The following is a 20,252-nucleotide window of genomic DNA, read 5'->3' as shown; positions in this document are numbered from 1 at the left end:
GCGTACCCTAGCTGAGCCCGCCTCCTGGCCAGTCTCCCCTACTGAATTGTCACCTCCTAGAGGGCACCAGCCCTGTCTTGTTCACTCCTGCATCCCTGGTGTCCAGAGTAAAGAAGTACACAGTGATGGGTTTTGAATGGCTGTAGGTAATTAATTTAAGTATGTGATAAGCTACTGCTTTATATCTTAAGCCAAGCCGATAGTGTTACCATTATTTTCTCAGCGAGGAGGGAAATCAGGAGTCAGCTGCTTCGAACCAAAGCCCCATTATCAGCTGCTAGTTTTCCAGTCCACTGAAAAGCAGCCGACATGATGCTGTGAAGAGTCCAGAAGATGTGGGTGTCCCGTGTTCAAATCCCAGCTCTGCTAATTATGTACAGGGGATGGGAGCAGGCTGCTTTAACTCTCTAAGCCTCGGTTTCCTCGTCTGTAAAATGGAGACAATTATCCCCACCTCATAGGGTAGCTGAGAAGACCAAGGGGACCGTGAATGTGAATGAGCTACATCAGTGTCTGCAACCTTCTGTTCACTCGTGTGAATGAGCCTGGCTCTTGTTTTGGTCCTTAGTCAGAGGATCGCAGGCAAATTCTCCGGGTGGCAGAAGACACGCCTTGAAGAGCAGCATCGTGCTGAGGGACTTTAAGACAGGGCTCCAAGGGACTAAGGAGGGCAAGCATAGGGTCCTGGAGAAACGTAAGTAAACGAATGCATACATTTTTTAAAAAATGAAAGCAAGCCAGGTTTTTAAAAATACGTAACACTAAATTAGTTCGTTATGCAGGCAGAGTTTAATAACAGAGATAAACGAGATGGTAGAAGAAAAACAGGGGTTGGAGAACCCTTACCGAGCTCCGATTTTGAGCCCTGCACAATGTAGGGTGTTTTCACACACATGTCATCATGACACCCCCATTCTAACAAATGGGGGTGCAGGGCACAAGGTCACACGGGCTTGGTTTGTTTTACCTCTCAAGTGGATTTTTCCACTACTGAGTTTTCAGAATGGAAAAGCCCCAAAGTCGGCAGATCAGCATAGATTTCCTCACGGGGACAGGCCAAGAACACCAGTGTCAGACCCTCTGAGGTCAGAGGCTGGGCTTCTACAAGCTCTGCCTTTTTACTGTTTGGATCAGTCAGCTTCTTAGGGATCCAAGTACTTTTTTTTTTTTTTTTTTTTTTTTTTTGTTAGTGCATCTCCCACACGTGTGTCACCAAAGATGACAAGATAAAGTATGGTAGCTAAACCGAGACCCCTCTCCACTATTGGAAAAACAACTCAAAGATTCTGCACACTGATGAGAATGGGCTGGTAGCTCTACGTTGATGTAGGAAGATACACTTTTCCGTGGAAGATTACGTCTGGGAGGGTAAACCACAAACATGGAAAGCTGGTGAGAGCTTAAGTAGCCTCTGACTGATGGCCAATCTTCCCTTTCCCTTGCAGATGACACAGTGGATCCTTTGCCTCCAGGACCCATTAAGGTGAGAATAACATCTATAGCCTAAGATTACAAAGCAGCCATGGATATGGCATATGATCCATTCAATGGGAGCCAGCCATGGCTTTCCTCTCCATTTGACCTCAATGGCTCCGGGGCGGCAGCCAACAGCTCAAACCAGACAGAGCCGTACTATGACCTGACCAGCAACGCCGTCCTCACGTTCATATATTTTGTGGTCTGCATCATTGGGCTGTGTGGCAACACGCTTGTCATTTATGTCATCCTTCGCTATGCCAAGATGAAGACCATCACCAACATTTACATCCTCAACCTGGCCATCGCAGATGAGCTCTTCATGCTGGGTCTGCCCTTCTTGGCCATGCAGGTGGCTCTGGTCCACTGGCCCTTCGGCAAGGCCATTTGCCGGGTGGTCATGACTGTGGATGGCATCAATCAGTTCACCAGCATTTTCTGCTTGACAGTCATGAGCATTGACCGATACCTGGCTGTGGTCCACCCCATCAAGTCGGCCAAGTGGAGGAGACCCCGGACAGCCAAGATGATCAACGTGGCTGTGTGGGGACTCTCTCTGCTGGTCATCCTGCCTATCATGATATACGCTGGGCTTCGGAGCAACCAGTGGGGGAGAAGCAGCTGCACCATTAACTGGCCAGGTGAATCTGGGGCATGGTACACAGGCTTCATTATCTACGCCTTCATCTTGGGCTTCCTGGTACCCCTCACCATCATTTGTCTTTGCTACCTGTTCATTATCATCAAGGTGAAGTCCTCTGGAATCCGAGTGGGTTCCTCCAAGAGGAAAAAGTCCGAGAAGAAGGTCACCCGGATGGTGTCCATCGTGGTGGCTGTCTTCATTTTCTGCTGGCTCCCCTTCTACATATTCAATGTCTCCTCGGTCTCCGTGGCCATCAGTCCCACCCCAGCCCTGAAAGGCATATTTGACTTTGTGGTGGTCCTCACCTATGCCAACAGCTGTGCCAACCCCATCCTGTATGCCTTCTTGTCTGACAACTTCAAGAAGAGCTTCCAGAATGTCCTCTGCTTGGTCAAGGTGAGCGGCACAGATGACGGGGAACGGAGCGACAGTAAGCAGGACAAATCCCGACTGAACGAGACCACAGAGACCCAGAGAACCCTCCTCAATGGAGACCTCCAGACCAGTATCTGAACTGCCCGAGAAACAGATGAATCGAACGCGCTCTGCCCACTGGCGGTGTGCACCCTACCCCCACCCACTCTCCTCCCGCCCATCACACCTGGCTTCTAGAATACGAATTTGTGCGGCATGGGTCCAGTCAGAGAACAGCGTCTGAGTCGGCTTGTCTGAGCGAATGATATGCATTAAACTGATTTACTCCCCTTTAAAGCGAACATTTAAATTCAGCCAGACAATTCACAGTCTGGAAAAGAGGCGACCATGCCTGGATATGACCCTTTGAGATGCTGAGGTCTGACAAAGATAGAAAACGGTATCTGTCTGTGTGTTTAAAACCCCATATGTATCTTGTGTTCTTACGTTTATACTTGTATATGCCTAGCTAGCCCCTATACAGTCATTATCTACATTTCTTGTGTTCAAATCCAAGTGTGCATAGTGCAGGTAGATGTTATTTACTATATGGTACCCCCAGAAATGGACTATCCACGAAACCAATAAAAGTTTAAGCTTCAGGGGTCTTGCTTGCTTGGGCAGTATGTTCACGTGGCCATATGTTTCTATAAAACATTATAAAAGAAAGATATTTTTTGTATTCCTTCTCTTAAAGGGTGCCCCTTCTATTGTGCAAGCGTCCAGCCTCACAAAAACAGCCTCCACCACTAGGCATTTCCTTCATTTATTTCAGACGAGCCACATCAAAGTAAGAGGGGGAAGAGAAAAGGTGTTTGAGGACCCAGAACATAAATTCATTTGTTTCCTCTTCTTAGATATAATCAAAGAATTATGCATTTACCCAAAAAGACTTCCATGGTTATGGTCATCAATCATTGTATTTATCAGGACAAGGCTGGCTTTGTTATAAGATTGCATTTTTTCTTCTTGAATTGCTTTAATTTTTCTTAGGGAGCCAACTTAAGGGAGGGAGGATTGGAAATCACTAACATGAAAGGCAAAAAACAGACTATAATTCTTGTAGGGAAACAACTTTATTCTCCCCATCGTGAAAATAAATGAACAAGAATAAAGCAAAATTACATCTTGATTAAAAACCATGCAAATTATTATCTTTTTAATGCCAGACGTGGCTTCCCAATGGAAATGTAAATCAGCAATTCCTAAAAGGGGTTTTTTAAGGACTCAGTACGACGCTGAGCACTATGAACACCACAATGCACGCTACTAAAGACCTGAAGACATTGTTCCCAAAACATAAGCACACACACCAGCCACTAAACACATGGCAATACAGGGTATACGGGTGTGCGTGCACGGGGGTGCCCCATCCTGTCACAGGTATGGCCGTGTCTGACTTTCAAGGCCACAGACTCAGCTATTCCTCAAGTACTGTCATAGACAGGCACTTCGTGCCATCAGTGGCCTTATTTTTTGGTCCCGAAATTGTAGATGGGCTCATGTCCAAGTGATAAGAAACGGGACGACGCCCATTTCATTGACCGATCACAGTGTCCAGAAGTCTACACTCGAGGGTCTGTCGGGATGCCGTCATCTCCGGATTCATGTGAAATCCTCCCTCTTAGTGTCCCGCATACAGATTTTACCGTGTTTAACAATGAACTTGCCTCCTCCGGCTCCCTACACTCGGGCCGTTTGTGAGAACAACAAAGCACTCGATCCGTCGCTCTCGCTGTTAAGGTGCTGCCTCCGTTCTAGCTGTCTATATTGTCCATGCCACCTGGTTGCTAAAAGCACTTACTGTGGCCCAGAAAAAACATGTTTGATAAGATTTATGATAGAGAAATGAATCATGCAAAAATAAAAACAGGGACAATTACAGGGTGAGACTACAGGGGACACTGTTACACAGAAATGCATGCAGGGAAATCCCACGCCATCGCTAAGGAAGAGCCAGCTCCGAGTTCAGTGAACCCACAACTGATGGGCAGTGACTCCTCTCTCCCTCCAGCGTCATAAAAACAAGCAACGATTTGGAATGAAATGCTCTAAACCTCACTTTACCATTATTATAGTATGAGACATTCCAGGGTCTCTGAATAAATGCCAATTTTTACTTAGGAAAGTGATTCCGAGGGACAGAGAATTGGTAAAAATAATAATAATGAATAATAATAATAATAATAATTTCAAAACGGACAGAGTAACTCTATGACACTCCTGGCCCCGTGATCAGAGGGACAGTCTCGAAGGAAGCCGGGGTCCAAAACCAGGGTCCCAGGCCCCAAAATGAAATGCATCCCCAGTACGTGGTGCATACTCACCAGCAGGCGAGTTCTAAGGCTAAAAGGCAGGGCCTTGAAGATCGAGGCTCTAATTCCACAGCTTCTACTATTTGAAGAGGTATTCCTCGCTTCTTGAAAGATCTCTTTCCCACGACATCCTCTCTGGTTGTTTTCTTTTATCCAAAAGAGGGAATAGACGTTTTAAATTAAATGCTAACACAATCTTTAATTCCAAAATTTAATCTTGGCCTCCACTCAACAGTTAATGATGAAGATCAATCTGCTGGATGCCGGACGGGAATAACAAGTAATGCATTCCACTGATGTTAGGATAGCCGAGCACGTGGACTTTGCTAGTTACTACTCGCTGCCCATCGGTGTGGGTAGTCGGGAGCTGATGCAACCGAAGCGAATGCAGTGAGAAAGGCATCGCGAGAGCGAGCACGCGGCACCGTGGCCCGTGTGGGATGATGTCAGCGTGTGTTTCAGTAACACAGAGAGCGCAGTAATACCGGGCATGGATTTGAAACTCCGGTAGGGTTCATGCCATAGCTTGGGACAGTCTAGGAAGACACAAGGAAAAGAACACAGGATGGCGGAAGGACATTGCGTTTCCGGCCCCTGCTTGTTCTTATAAAGAAGGAGAAAACCGAGAAGGCGGAGGGGTCACCCTCTGTTCGCAGCGGCTGCTGAAGGTCCTGAGCCGACCTTTCCTTCTTGACGGAGTGGAATTTTACCGCTTGGGTTTCTGTGCAACAACTTCGACGGCCTCCTCTTATCATTGAGATCTGAATGGTCTGCAGAGGAGAAAACGTGAACCGGTAGACGGAGGCTTCCAGAGCTGGCAGCGAACTGGAGTCTGTCTGCTTACACAAATTCAGCCTCTTCTCCATGACCGAATACGACTGTTGCTCACTGAAGCTTTCGGCCCCAGCTGCCCCAGATGGGAGCCCCGTGCTGGGGAGGCGTGCAGTCTGGTCATCGAGAGAGGCAGGAAGTAAATGGCCGTCGGCATACGTGTTCTTCGTCAGCTCCAAATGTGACTGCTCCCTCAAGACAGTAAAGTCATCATGGAAGGCAGAAAGGAACCTTGGCCTTGTTTAGAAGATGACAGGAGAATAATCAAGTTCACCCATATGGTTGGGAAGATCTGGATAGGGATTCTGAGCCATGTATCATAAGAGTCAGGATAGCTGGCAAGCTAAGCATCTGACTTAGCATCAATCACTTGTCTAATCCACATTTTTGCCAGATTCAAAAACACTGAATTTCCTATCTAATGTTCTATCAGAGGAAACCTTTACCTAAGTAGTTGTTGTGCCTCTAATAAGTAAATTTCTGGGAACATTCCCATAGGCAGAGTCTCTAATTTTATTTTCCAGCAGCTCATCTAGAAAGTAGGCACGAGGGACCGTATTCTACTTAAAGCTGAAAACCTTTTGTAGCTCTCTCATCTGAGTTGGCAGACCATTAGGGCTGAGAATAACAGCTCAAGGACAAACTTTCACACCTCCCGCCCCGACTGCCACTCTCAACGACTGCCCACCCCTTCCTTTAACTCAGCAGTGATCAGACACTGGCAGATCATCCTGTTCTCTACTTTAGAAAACCGTGTCAGGTTTTATGTATCTGGACTATGCTTGAAACCAGAGCTAAATATTAACCAAGACTCAGCCAGGCCAAACATAAAACATCACTGACTCTCCTAAGATTAAAGGTGAGTATAATATCACTAAACGAAATGGTCTGGCTTATCACAAGGCTCGGTGAACGTCTGCCTCCCGCTGGACAAAGATGTTAACCATGAGAGAGCTGATGACACACACACTCAGCTCCAGGTGGGTGGAGAGGGGTTGATATGGAGAAGGGCAGAGGCCTCATTTTTCTCATCTCTTCTTTTCTGGCAAAGACCAGAGGAGACCAGGGGGAGAAAAAGACCTTTTTGCCAGGATGTGGGTGTCTGGTCAGGAGAGGTGGCTCGCTTGCCATCCTGATCCTGGTAGGGCTGGAGGAAGGAAAGGAATGTACTGGTTAGAGATAAAATTGCCCTATCTTTTGAGAAAAGCCCATGGAGGAACACAACGCAAGGCCCCCTTAAAGAGAAATCTGAAATGGCTTCCCACAGCCCGGCCCACTCCAGGTATTCAGTGCCTGGGGCCTCCAATCGCTTAAGCCATGGAGAAGGTCTCTTTGCAGTAACAGTCACGGAAGAGAGAGAGGGGGTGGGCTACAGTCCACCAAATAAGGCGGGTGTACCCTGGAACAGCAGATACAGGTGTCCCAGGTCCTTACAAAGAACAGATTACCAAGTGGCCAGTGTGGGAGCCCTGAGGGAAAACGTCTGGTCCCAAAAGAGGAAGGCACGTGGTCAGCTCTCCGGGACTGCCTGTAAACCCGCCAGGTACTGCCAAGGAGCAGGTGCTCCCCTGGCCCCGCAGATGGCTGCAGTGTCCGTTCCTGTGAGGGTCCCGTCCCCAGGCGAGGGAGTATGGTCGTCACTGAGTGCGGTGAAATTTTTTTCTCATGGGTATTATTTTGTAACGAGAAGCCCAAATGGTTCTCGTATAACATAAGCACGGCTTGGCTGTTTTCCTAATGTTAACCAGCACCCCACTTCTCGGGAGAAACGGAGGGCGTCCGAAGGCGATCAGGTTCTCAACATCCACTGCAGTTGCTGCTCTCAAACATACTTATAATATGACACACGGCACACATGTGATGCGACAGAGCACATGTGTGGCACACGCACGCACGTGCGAGGCGCTGGGAAGAACCTACCCACATGCGTGACACGCATGCACGTACATATGCGACACACATGCGCGCAACACACTACAGACTTTCTCCATGGCTCAGGCAAGACCTCCTCCAATCAGAAATTCGTCAAGCTTCTCAATGGAGGGAGCTAATTATAACCTGGCGAACTCATCTGAAGTCTAGGGATACTAAGTCACTTGCTTCTAGATGGCAGGGGGGGACCTTGTGCATGAGCTGATTTCTCACCCAGAGGTTCCATGCCACATCAGGACTGCACGCCTTCCCCCAGCCAGCAGTCCCTGCAATAACAGGATGCCTCAATTTAAAAGAGAGAGAGAGAGAGAGAGACAGAGAGAGAGAGAGACAGAGAGAGAGAGAGAGAGAGAGAGGGAGGGAGGGAGGGAGGAGGGAGAGAACAAGACGGGAGAGCTGGCAAAAGGGTATATGACTGGTTTACTACAAAGTATCCCTTTTAGCCAACCAACTGAAAGCACGCATTTTGCTAACAGCAATAATTTTGCGTAGGAAAAGCAATACAATTTCTTTGCAGAAAAATCACTCGAGGTCATTTTCAAATTGATTCTCATCAAGGACAGAGTTTTAATAGACATTTCTCCCCCCACCCCCACCCCAAGCTTCCCAATACAAATCTGAGGCTCAACATTTGGGGCGGGCGAAGCCGAGATGCTCCACCACCAAGAAAATGAACCGCAGATCTATTCCTCAGCCGGAAGAGTCTCCGTGACATTAAAGAAGCCCTGCCCTTGTCCACCCTCCCACTCCGGCCCCTCCCCATGGCTCAGATACCCTCTGTCAGCTCGCCCTGTGCTTTCTGAGTACCAGCCAGTACGGGATGGGGGAGCGAGTGCTGTCGTATCTTCCCCTGATGAACAGAAGCCTGATCGCCAGGATTCACTCTCAAGATTAATTAAAGTTCGCTGAGTCCCAGCCGTCTGCCGGCCCGGCGTGCGAACACTCCTGGAGCAAAGGCTCTGGCTACAAGAAGACTCGCTTTGTTTGGCTTCAGCTTCACGCGTTTTGGCAGATTCCCACGGTCTCCTCCAAACCGCCAGGTAGCTGGGCGCTGTTTCGTTTCCCGTGCACTTGCCCCGGGAAGTGAGAGACCGCGATTATTTCACTTTTCCGCTCTGCACATCCGCAAGACCACGTTTCGCCACCTCCTGGTTCCAAGGGCTTATCGACCGACCGTAAGGTGGCAGAATCACATCCTCAGCCACGCAGCGGCGGCGGCGTGTGGCCTCCGCCAGGGGCTGTCTTTGCAGCCAAGGAAACCCATTCCTCCTAGATCTGACACGGAACATCTCCAGTCCAGCTGGGCAGCCTTCGGCAACGTGTTTCTGGGCTACTGGGCCAACGTGGAAATGGGTATTTAGAGGGCTTGGTTTTTCGAGGATTCCTGCCCCACGACCGATGGAATCAATCCCAACTGCTAGAGAGGAAGCAAAGCGAGGCACTGAGGTGGCAGGAAAGCCGTCGGCAGGAAAGCCCGTTACTGGGGGTCAGCTTCACCTTAACGAGTGCCAAGGTCAGCAGAGGTCCAGGCGCTGTGGTAGAGTCGGGGCAGGGAGTCTCATTTTTTTTGAAATTGAACCTGTCAAGAGTTTGCTTCTTTTATCTATACCCTCGACCTGTCTTTCAAAACAGGTTCTCTCACATTTGTAGTTAAAATTTGAAATTTTAAAAATGCCTTCTCTTTTTGAGAAGTCCACAATGCCCACCTTTAAACGACAGAGACACTCAGTTTTCATAACATCGGGTTGGAAGCGATTCTGAAAGGGACAGTCAGCAGAAGCTTTTCATCCTACGGGTGGACGATCCCGGGCCCGGGCCTCATTCCTTCTCTCCATCTCTCCCCGCTTGGGTCACTGCATGGCTTCGGATAGTTTACTACATAGCTGAGTAAGAGAAAAAGGCCCCCAGTTACAACAACCAGCCGATAAACACTACTTTCCTATCCTGTTACAGGAGGCGAGAAGCCACACAACCAAGTGCCATGAGCCGGCGCCCAGCTCACACCATCTGATGGCAAACAGAAGTAACAGCAGACAATTCAACTAGGTGGATTCATTCGAAAGCCCTTCCCCCAGGAAAAGTCTCCATCTGAGTTTCCAACGGCCTGAGAACCATCTCGACAGGAAAGACAAGAGTGTCAAGTGTATGGAGCTGACTTTAGAATGTGTCTAAAGATAGTTTAACATGTACGGTGCATTTTTCCTAAAGTAGACTCTCCTTATTTGATAACCTATCCATCACTCTCCGGCTGTCACTCCCCAATAAACAACAGCGAGTTTTTACAGTCAATCAATCATCACCAAAAGAGATCGGAAACTCTTCATACACACGCCCTCATGTGGCATGTCACCCGTCTTGTTTTTCAGGTGGTACTGAGGGTTATCATCAGTTATGGTCCGTCCTCACCCCACCCCTTGCTGAAGGTCGCCGTCATGAACTGCAAGGCTTTGGGCTCCCTCCCACCTTTGAAGGCTTAATGGAGTCTTCTTCTCCTTCTGTGCTCTGTGGGTCCCAGGAAGCCTGGGACATCCAGAAAAAAAAAAGCCTTCAGCAGCTCCAAGTGCAAACAAGTTTCAATTATGTGATGTGATTAATGGTTTTACTACGTCAAGAATAGGTGTGCACATAAGCTAGATATTTTTATTATATTTATAGTATTTTGAACATGGTTACTCTTGTTAACATGTCATTCCTGCATGTCCAGTATTTAGAAAAAATATAGCTAAGACCGCTTTTGCTTTCGAATGAGCCACAATTGCCTTTGTGACGATGTATGTTTCCTGTCGGAGGAAATACATCTCTATCTTTGCCGTCATAATTGATTGTATATACTGGAAAGCAAGAAGCAAACATTTATTTTTAGCGACTTTATTATTATTTTTTATTTGCAATGTCCTGTTTTATAAACTACCTTCACATGAAATCGTACTTTCAATGAAAGGGACTCGGACTGAAGTTTGTTCACTAGGCCAGCTACGTGGACTAACCTCTGTCTCCATCTCTGAAAAAGACCCCACGTGTTCAGGACAATGGGCTAGAGTCCCAGGTGACATAACTCATACTCCCCAGGTTCCCTAAAACACTGAACTGAAAACTTTGGAATTTTGCACTTCGTTTTAAAACTCTAAGCCCAAAGAAAAGCCTGCAAAATGTTTTCTAGATGTTTTAGCAAACGTTGATTTCAAAGCCAAAGCAAAAAAAAAAAGTTTAAAAATCGATAGCTACTGGTGAGTCCCGTTTCCTCCACACGCTGATTTTTAATGGCCCTATCTGATCTTGCAGTCTACTTTAAACAGCGTGGCTAAGTCACTGTAAAGCAGATGACGTAAGGGGTGTCCTGAAAATGCTACAAAGACCTGCTAGGTCTTGCTGATAGCAAAACCGATCGTAGAGAAATGTCGAGAGTTTTTAAATGAGGTAAAAACAAAAACAAAAACAAAAAAACAACAACAACAAAAAACTTTTTATCATTTTCTGGTCTTCCTTTCACTCAAAATCAAAACATAACATATACATCCAGGTGCTTAAAACAGAGTCTTAACTACAAATTAGACTGCTAAAATCCGAACTACACATTAGACCGCTAAAATCCGAAAAGAAAATTAGCAAGTTTTCGAGTGCTCGCAATGTGCCAGGCCCAGTTCCAAGCGCTTTCTATGCATCGTCTCATTTCAGTTCCCATAGGGGCTCTGTGAAGTGGGTGCTTCTGTAAGCCCCACTCTACGGGGAAAGAAACAGAGGCGTATGCAGCGTACTTGTATCCGTTGCCCAGAACCTGTGTTCTTAACCGCCTTGTCCCATGGGATGTGGGATCTCAAGTGAGCGCCTGACAGTCCTGAGCCCACATTTTACTTGTCTGCAAAACAGGCATAACACCACGGACCTCACAGCATTCTGTAAAGATTCAATGAAAGAAAATATTTTCAATGATTTGTCACATTATCAGATACATAGAGGTGCCCTGTGAATATTAGGTTCCCCTTCACTTTTAATCACGGCAAAAGAAGACCAGAAATTGTTTGGTGGTTAGACAACTCGCCATTGTCCAAACTGGCTAACATTACACCATGGCTTCCATCCTGCCAGTAGTAGAAAGCTTAGCCAGCACGACCGAAACCAACCCTGCAGTGCAAGATGAAGGTCACGTCCAACACAGAAGAGCAGATGCATCACGTGCCCGCCTGATAGGGGGCTACACGCCTTCTGTCCACACACAGAGCACCCTCTTCCTCCTCCACTAAACCTAACTAAACTTTGGTCTCCACGAGAACGGCCCGGGCAGGTAGCTTCTCACCTCCCTAAACAGAGCCGCATATCGCGGAAGCATTCTGGAAACTCTGCATGTTACAAATCGCTGAGCCCTTTGTTCTTCCTCCAGAGTGAGACCATGGTTGGCCTGGGGCCTGGTGCTAACCAGAGGGACAGGATCGAGCCGTTAATCCTGGGTCTACGACCATCTGTATCGTTCTCAGGTCCAGCTAGAAACAGATGGCACACTCGAAGGGGTTTAACTGGCATGAATGTAACGAAGGCGCTGCGTACAGAGGTGTGGGGAGGTGTGAGGGAATCAGCAAGAGAGGAATGAGGCACCTGGAACCAGGTAAAGGTGGAAGCCTTCACCAGCCCTAGAACGAGAAAAGCCTACGGGGAGAGGATGGTGCCGCAAGGCCCAGGGGGAGCCAAAGCCATGGGGAAGGTGAGATCTGACAGGAGATGGAGCCGTAACGTAATTCAGCCAGGGCCAGACTCACAGCGGACCCCTTTGGTCCGCTCCCCGCATCGCTGACCTCGACCAGAACCAGAGAGCAAGACAGCCAAGTGAGGCGATCTGCAGAGGGGCACGGAACGGATGGGGTGGCACAGGAGGCACGTGGAGAACCAGCAGCTCTCCAGTACGTGGGATCCCCCCATCGCAGGATCCCCGCGCCCTCAGAGCTGCCCGCGGTCCACTGCGACAGCCGGAGCAGGCTCATTGAAACTTCCACCTAGGGCAGGCACGATGGAGGGGCCCTCTCAAATCCTAAGAGGAGAAACCGAACTCTCAGAAAACCATCGGACGGCCTGGGAGCTGCAAATGGGACGGAGGGTTAGAGTCTCATCCACTCACGTAGAATTCTAGGTGGTCAGCCCCCTGCTTTGGGCACTGACATTACAGAAGACAACTTCACGCTCTCCCTTTGCCAGATGAAAACTCACCCGCGCAACTTTTCAAATTCCGAGGTCAAGCAGTATACTCTTCCCCTCCCCACCGACACTAAAAGCTTCTCAAAACACCAGTCTGGCTATTCAATACCTTTTAGTCAATGGGCTGCACGGGCTTCCAAACTACATCTGCAAAGACCCAAACTGCAAATTTTCTCATGTCTAAGGATTCAATGTCATTTTATCATACAGCCATGGGCTAAGCAGAGTTGATGTTTCTGATTTACCTGGCAGAACTTAAACAAAACACAACTAACTTCACAGCCCGGTAGAAGTAGAGCTTAGCAGAGATTCCTGCAGGCATGCCTCCTCCTAAACTCTCCGAGATCTGATTTCCCCATCTGAGTCTTGGAACTTTAAATGTTCCGAGCTGTTGTTAGTTGATCTTTACAATCTTAGGTCACGTGATTCACATGACGGGGCGTGAACCTGCCAACGTAGCACCCCTAGGAAAGGCAGGCTCGCAAACTGCTTGCTCCCAACCTATTTCTCCACAGTTATGCTGCATCTAAGAGGAAGACATCCCACTAAACTTTTCTCATTAGAGCTGAAAAGTCTCGGGTAGCAGCTATGGATGCCGGGGAGGCCACTACACCCCTAGGTCGGGCAAGGGCAGCATCCCTGTAATAAAACGGCTTCTCTTACAGATCTGTCCTCCAGTTGAAGACACTCAACTAGGTCGGCAGTGACCACCTCCCCTGAACTTACGCTGACCTCGGTATTGCTGGCCTTGAGTATCACTGTGTGTGAACACCCTCGTACGCAGCCCAGAAGCAGCGTGATGAGAGAGGAGATTAAAACATATAAGAGTCTTTTCTAATTCCATAAGCAACATTCAAAAGCCCAAAGGAGTCACATAATTTCGGGAGGGCTGATCGGAATATGAACGAAAACAACATTTTTAAAAACAGAGTAAGTGAATCTAATCATTTTCTGTCTTGGATAGGAATTCTAAGGTAAGCTGTGCTTTGAGTATTTTCAGGTTTGTTACCATACCAATAAGTTACTTCATTATAAAATTAAATTATTATTCATGCACTGAACAAATATTAAGTGTCCCCTGTGTCCCAGACTCTGTTCTAGAAGCTGAGAATTTGGTGAGACAAGAGACAGACCGGATCCCTGCTCCTCCCTGTAAGGGAGACACTCAACAAACAAACACACACATAAACGAACATGTGATCCCAACACAGTGACAGATGCTGCCGTGAAAACGCACAGACAGGAAAGAACGTTGGCTAAGGTCATAGGCCCCAGAGCCAGACAGCCTGGTTTATAGTTCAGCTCTGCTACTTCCTCAGTGATTTGGGACAAAAAGCTGAACTCACAGAAACAGAGGCTCCATAAAGCAGAGATAAGAACAGGATCTAATTTGGAGGGGATTTTTGGGTGTGTGTGTGAGAACTGAATAAGATAGTTCATATTCAGAGTTTGTAACAGTGGCTGACATATAGTGAGCCCTTGGTAAAATAAGTTAGCTCTTCCTACTTTAAATTGGGGTGGCCCAGGCAGGCTTCTTGGAGGAGGTGACCACCATGTGCAGATCCAATAAGAGAAACAGCCTGAGCGAAGGCCTTAGAGAGGCGTGAGCCGAGCCTTGTTTACGAGATGGAAAGACCAGTGAGGCGGAAGTCGAGCGAGGGAGGGGAAAGGAGAGTGGGGTGGGACGGGCCAGGTCGCACGGGGCGCGAAGCCACTGGAGGTTTGGAGCAGAAGATGCACAAGAGCAGACGCGCGATTAGGAAGGACTCGGCTTGCTTTGGTGGTAAGGCGCGCGACTAGAGGGGACGGAGATCGGCACAGGGGCATTCGAAGGTAACTCGAGCGGTTCGGGTGAGAAACCGGTGCCTCAGACTAGGGTGGTGACCGTGGCGACAGAAAGGATAGGGATATATTTTGGATCAGGGGCCGACAAACTGTATGGTCCAAAGTTGGCCCTCTGCCGGCTTCTGTAAGCCAAGTGTTACTGGGACAGCCAGGCCCATCCATTTACAGACCCTCTGTCGCCGGCTTTGGGCTACAATGGCCTTGTTGAATAGTCGTGATAGAGACCGCACAGCCTGCAAAGCCACTGACCACCAGGCCCTTCTATTGCCAAAGTTCACCAACTCCTGCTTTGGAGGAAGAGACCATAAGACTTAGAAATGGATGGGGTGTGGATGGCAAGAGAAAGAGGGATGGAGGGTTCTTCCCGAGTTTAGCCATGAATAACTGGGTGGTGCCGGTTCCTGAATCACGGATAACTTGGAGGCAGGTACAGGATGGGTGGCAGGAAGAGAGTGACTATTGGGGATGTGTTAGGGTTGAGAAGTCTCTTAGACCTCCACGTGGGGATTCGGAGGAGGCAGCTAGAGGTACCTTCCAGGAGCTCGGGGCTGCAGGAGCAAATATTAGTCGTCTGCGAAGATCTGTTCCTTTCTCTCCATTTCCACTACCACCGCGACTTCCACCTGAACCAGCGTAGTGACCCTGTAACTCTGAAGGCCACAGCACAGTCCGAGAATGGACCAGTGCTCAGGCTTGAGCCTGGGCCTGTCCCACACTGAGAGGTCAAGCAAAGGAAGAAGAACCAGCAAATACGATTGAGAAGACGTGCCTGGTGAGGTAGGAGAAGGCCATTGGGGCATGTCGCAGACGGCAAGGGGAAGCAGAGTCGACGAGGGGCGGGTCAGCTGTGCTGAACACCGCTGAAAGGTCCAGAAACTGAGAGGATATTGGCAAGCTGGAGGTGACCCGAGACAGCAATTACTAACGGCCAAGACGTTTCGCTGTGCTGAGGAGACGTGGGTGGGGACGGAAGGGGACACGTGGACAAAGAAGCGTTTTTACTAGATGGGAGACACTAGAGAATATTTTTAGGATAATGAGAATGATCCAGCTGAGAGGGAGAAAGTTATGTAGGCGACAGGAGAAAGCGAGGTCTCTGAAAGGCAGGAAGGGTGAGAGCCGGAGGTCCAGCGGAGGTCAAAGGAACAGGAACACTTTGTTCTTGATAACGAGAGAGAAGGTAGAAGGTGTGAGCGTATGTTCGGGCAGGTTGGTAAAGGCAGCAGATTTAACATGAGGACATTCCTGCCTGGTGACTTCTGCGTCCCTAGTATATACGAGAAAGGCTCATTGGCCAGGGTGGAATGGGAGGCGGAGAAAAGGTGATGGAGGAGACCTGAAAATAAGCAAGAGCTTGTTGCGGAATCGTTGACTCTTAATCAAACATCTTTTGTGCCCTCCATTGCATCCAGCACAGAGCTAGTTAACACAGCAAGTGCTCAATTACACACTAGGCAAGAACATGAAGTTTGGACTGTGAGCTTCGCTATCTCCGTTTTCAGCCAAGATGCTGAGAATGTGTGTAGCCCAGACGCTCAGGCCCCCTCCATCAGGTGTGCTGCCTGCCAGGCTATTTGTCGAAGGCAGAGTCTCAGGTATCTGCAAACAGCTAAGTCAAATAACCGCCCCTTCTACTACAAATGTCACCTCCAGTAGACACAGGCTGATAAACACTGCCGTAAAGATAAGATGTCAAGACGACTGCATTAGGCTCCTTTATCCCATTGGCAGCTGAGCCAAGAGCAAACACCAAATGTCAGAATCCCACCGGGCAGCGATGTGGAATTCAACCTTCTGTCCAGCCCCCGAGACTCCTTCCTGACACCGTCTGTCCTTTACCAGATCAAATTTCCCTTTCTTTCCTTCGCTCTCTGATCATTTCTTCCTTCCTGCTTTCTCCCTTTTCATTTCTCTTAGCATGGCCAAAGTTCAATTTCTTGTTTTAATTTTCCTAGCTAATTTTGCCTTTCCATGTATTATCTCTCCTCCGGTGTGCCCAGCCCCCATTCCATCCTAACTCTATGAGAAGAGCCCTCCCTCCAAACATCACCGGGGCACAGGTAGAAGATTCAACAGATTCACTCTTCAGAAGGAATGCCGACACGCCAAAAAAAAAGCAGCCACTTTACATGAAAGAAGAGGCATTGAAACGAGGCGCTGGAATGGCTGTGATGTAAGCGAGAACTGTCTTACTGCTTTTAGCATTTCAACTATTAGGCGATTGATGGTAAAGGACCCTTTTGCCTTTTCTGGTACATCCTTTGAGCAGCTACTTTGTGACCATGTGACATACACGCATGACACCATTCATTTACTTTGCAAATATTTATGGACTCGCTCGGAAGCCAAGGTCTACAGGACCCTATCCCAGGCACTAAGCCACATATTACATAAAGGAAGAAGGACATGTGGTGTCTGCAAAAAATCTGTCAAAAACCCTTCTATTTCAGGCATTATGCTGGCTTGCTTCCTATAGTTCTATTAAAAGGTAAGAAGAATCCTCCGCCCTCAATCTTCCGATGAGACAAGAGTGCCAACGGACCAGAAAAAGTAAAAATGCCAGAACATGTTCCCAGTTTTGATGGATGGCCCTCCAGCAGGCCAGCACTCAGCTACCAGGCATGCCCTCCTCCCCATATGCTACCTTCCCCCAAATCACTGGAGAGCCACTGCAGCTCGGGCCCCCAAACTGCCATAGAGTTGCCAAGACCCACCTTTAGGCAAAGGGCAGGAAGCAGTGTGGGTACCATCTGAATGTTGCTCAGAACGGTTTGGCTCATCTATCTCTTGATGTTCTGAAATTTTCTTTGAATCTAATAACACGACAAAGTAGTAAGATCAAAGACTTTGGTGTCAAACTGGGTTCTGAAGACGGGCTCAGCCATTGACTGTGTAATCTCAGACAGGTTACTTGGTCCTATAAACCTTGTTTTACCTATTAAATGAGTGTAAGACCACCTATGCAGCAGGATTATTGTATTATATTTATAATACATGCAAAGTGCCTAGATGGTGCTCAAAATTACAGCTATTATCATTGGTGGAATGCCTTAGTTTGATTCCAGGATGATCTAGACATGATCTCCTGGACTTAAACATTGGATGTTTAAAATTCTACCCCTAAAGATTTAAGAAGGAAGAAAACTTGACGAGTCACCACACAACACACACACACACACTCATCTCTAAACTAAAACAAAACAATGGCAAAAAAAAACTAGGAGGCGCCCTAGTTCTCACCTCAGCCCCTCTGTCCCCAGCACAGTGCCTCGTCCAGCTGCTGAAGCTGAAGTCTTTGCCAATCCTGGTTTTTGATAGGAAGAGAAAGCAGAAGGCTGAAGAGGAAGGGGCTGCTGCCTCAATACGGAAGGAATGGGAAGAGACACGGAAAGGAGAGGCAGAGACACGTTTCCTCCAGCCTCCAGAGCTTTCCCAGGGCCCGGGAAAGGTTTGATAACAGCCTGTTAGGCACTCAGTTCTGCAGCCAGAAGGGCAACAGTGGCACCTACAGGGCAGCCCGATGAACTTGACCAGAACGGGTAGGGAAAGCACTGGCTTCAGGACACCCTCCGCGGTAGACGTCAGCTGGTGTGCTTGCCTTTTCTCCGCACACCTGAAATGACAGGTGTGTGCACAAATGCGAGCCACCTCAAACAAACCCCTAGGCCCCCACACCCTAATTGATATGTCGACATTCCTCCCTCTTGCTGTTAGAGAGACATCAAGGGAGTGTGTGTGTCAGTGTAAGGTCTCTAGGGCAAGTAACAGAAACTGACTTTCAAATAAAATTTATGAATAAGATTTTCGACAGCTCAAAGGGAAGCTGAACATTCAAACCCCAGCCTGAGCGCGCGGCATTTCTGGTGAGAATGTCATTGTGGTCGCCCGTAGCTGTCACCAGCACCACTGTCAGGACCAGTAGCTGGGCACTGCTGCCCCTGGAGGGTAGATGCTGTAGGTGGTACCTCTGTCACCATCAAAATGAAATCACTATGCATGCTTCCTGGTATTACTAGCTCTCCATTTAAAGTGCTAAGTAGTTGTGTCTGGTTGGCCGCCCCCAGGGGAGCTCTAAGGGGAAAAGGTCTCGCCATAACGAAGGGACTTCCCAAGACATAGGAGAGATTCTGCAGATGCTGGGCAGCCAGACCCTGACAAGTGTCTCCTACAGAATGGAACTGCAGTGACAGCGAATTGCAGACCCGCCACCAGAGAGTGTTTTTTGAGTTTGTGGGAAGTGTGACAAAGTAGAAAAGGCACGAGCCAGGAATTCAAATTTCTAAAGTCCAAGTGCTGAGTCTGTCATCTATTAGCTACGTGACTTGGGCAGGTATAAGAAGCTTTCTGGGTTTTTGTCATGCGTAGAATTATTCCTATAAACCTCGCAGGGCCGGTGTGTACGTGATAATTGAGAGGACGGGGCTTGAAAATGATACTATTACTGAGTAAACCCGAGTGCCTCTCAGGGTCCCAGGCTTTCCACTTGTAAAATGAGAATATTCTCTACATTAAAGAGCTATTGTGAGATAAACTAGAATGTTATAAATTAATGGCTTGTTTACAGATTGAAATTCTTTGATGTCTGGGATTTGCCTCAAATGGAGGTGGTGGCTGAGAGAGGAAGCGGGCACGGATGTAGATGAGACTGACCATGAGTTAGTGTGAAACCTAGCTGGTGGGCACATTATACCAATCTCCCTATGTTAGTATGAGTATGATATCTTCAATAATAATTTTTTTAATAAAGTGTCTCAGAAATACCTAGAAGAAACAGGCCACACTCCCCAAACTTTATTATTAGTCAGTCAGTGTTAGGTGTCACCCCTTCCCCCCAACACACACATAGACACCCTTCATCCCTCAGGTGTTGTTTCCCAGGATTGTGGTATTTAATTCTCTGCCCTCCCCCCACCACCACCACTGGTACTTGTGTAAGAATAGATCAGGGAAACCATCTTCAGTGGGAAAACACTGGTTTGAAACAAAAATGAAAACCCCAGAGAACTAATCAAGAGAAAAACAAACAACACTACCCACACACACATCCCTTAGGGCAGGAGTCTCCAACCCCTGGGGCCGTACACAGGTGTGAGTCCACGGCCTGTTAAGAAAAGGTCGCACAGCAGGAGGTGAGCAACAGAGAAGCCAGAGAAGCTTCATCTGCATTTGCAGCCGCTCCACAGCACTAGCATCATGGCCTGAGCGCCACCTCAGACCATCCGGCACTAGATTCTCACAGGAGCCCTGGTCCCTGGTGCCAAAAAGGTTGGGGACCGCTGCCTTAGGGGGCAGCCTGTCTCTGCGCTCTGTCCCAGTTCAGGGCAACTGTGAAGCTACTCTTTGCAATGAATAAAAAGTAACTCAAACTGCTCTTTTACTAGCACTGGAAAACACAGAAAATACCAAATAATAAAGACGCCAGAGGAGACTTCACACCAAGTGCCAGCAGGTATGCAGGGAGCGAAGTATTCGGTTTGTGCATCACAGCTACAGTCCAGCACCGGCGGTGCGCTCTGTGCGTCCACCCAGCTCCCCGCTGGCCCAAGACACCCCACGGCTGCAAGACTCCAAGGTTCCGAGGGAAAGGGGACCGACCAAAAGTGCCACCGCGT

The 20,252-nt window shown here is 48.2% G+C and overlaps 2 protein-coding genes across 6 annotated transcripts in view; one reads left to right on the top strand and one right to left on the bottom strand.

The window, feature by feature from the left end:
- Positions 1 to 20,252, bottom strand: part of SLC39A11 (solute carrier family 39 member 11) — a 340,928-nt gene that overhangs the window by 317,837 nt on the left and 2,839 nt on the right. The window lies entirely within an intron of this gene.
- Positions 1,450 to 2,903, top strand: SSTR2 (somatostatin receptor 2). The gene has a single exon (XM_039859788.1). It carries the CDS (start codon positions 1,523 to 1,525, stop codon positions 2,630 to 2,632), a length of 1,110 nt encoding a protein of 369 aa, XP_039715722.1. The 5' UTR covers positions 1,450 to 1,522; the 3' UTR covers positions 2,633 to 2,903.

The sequence above is a fragment of the Pteropus medius genome, unplaced genomic scaffold (assembly GCF_902729225.1).
Source record: "Pteropus medius unplaced genomic scaffold, Ma_sr-lr_union100, whole genome shotgun sequence".
Taxonomy (NCBI): domain Eukaryota; kingdom Metazoa; phylum Chordata; class Mammalia; order Chiroptera; family Pteropodidae; genus Pteropus; species Pteropus medius.
Note: the sequence above shows the minus strand (reverse complement) of the source record. Positions and strands in the feature narration are given on the sequence as shown.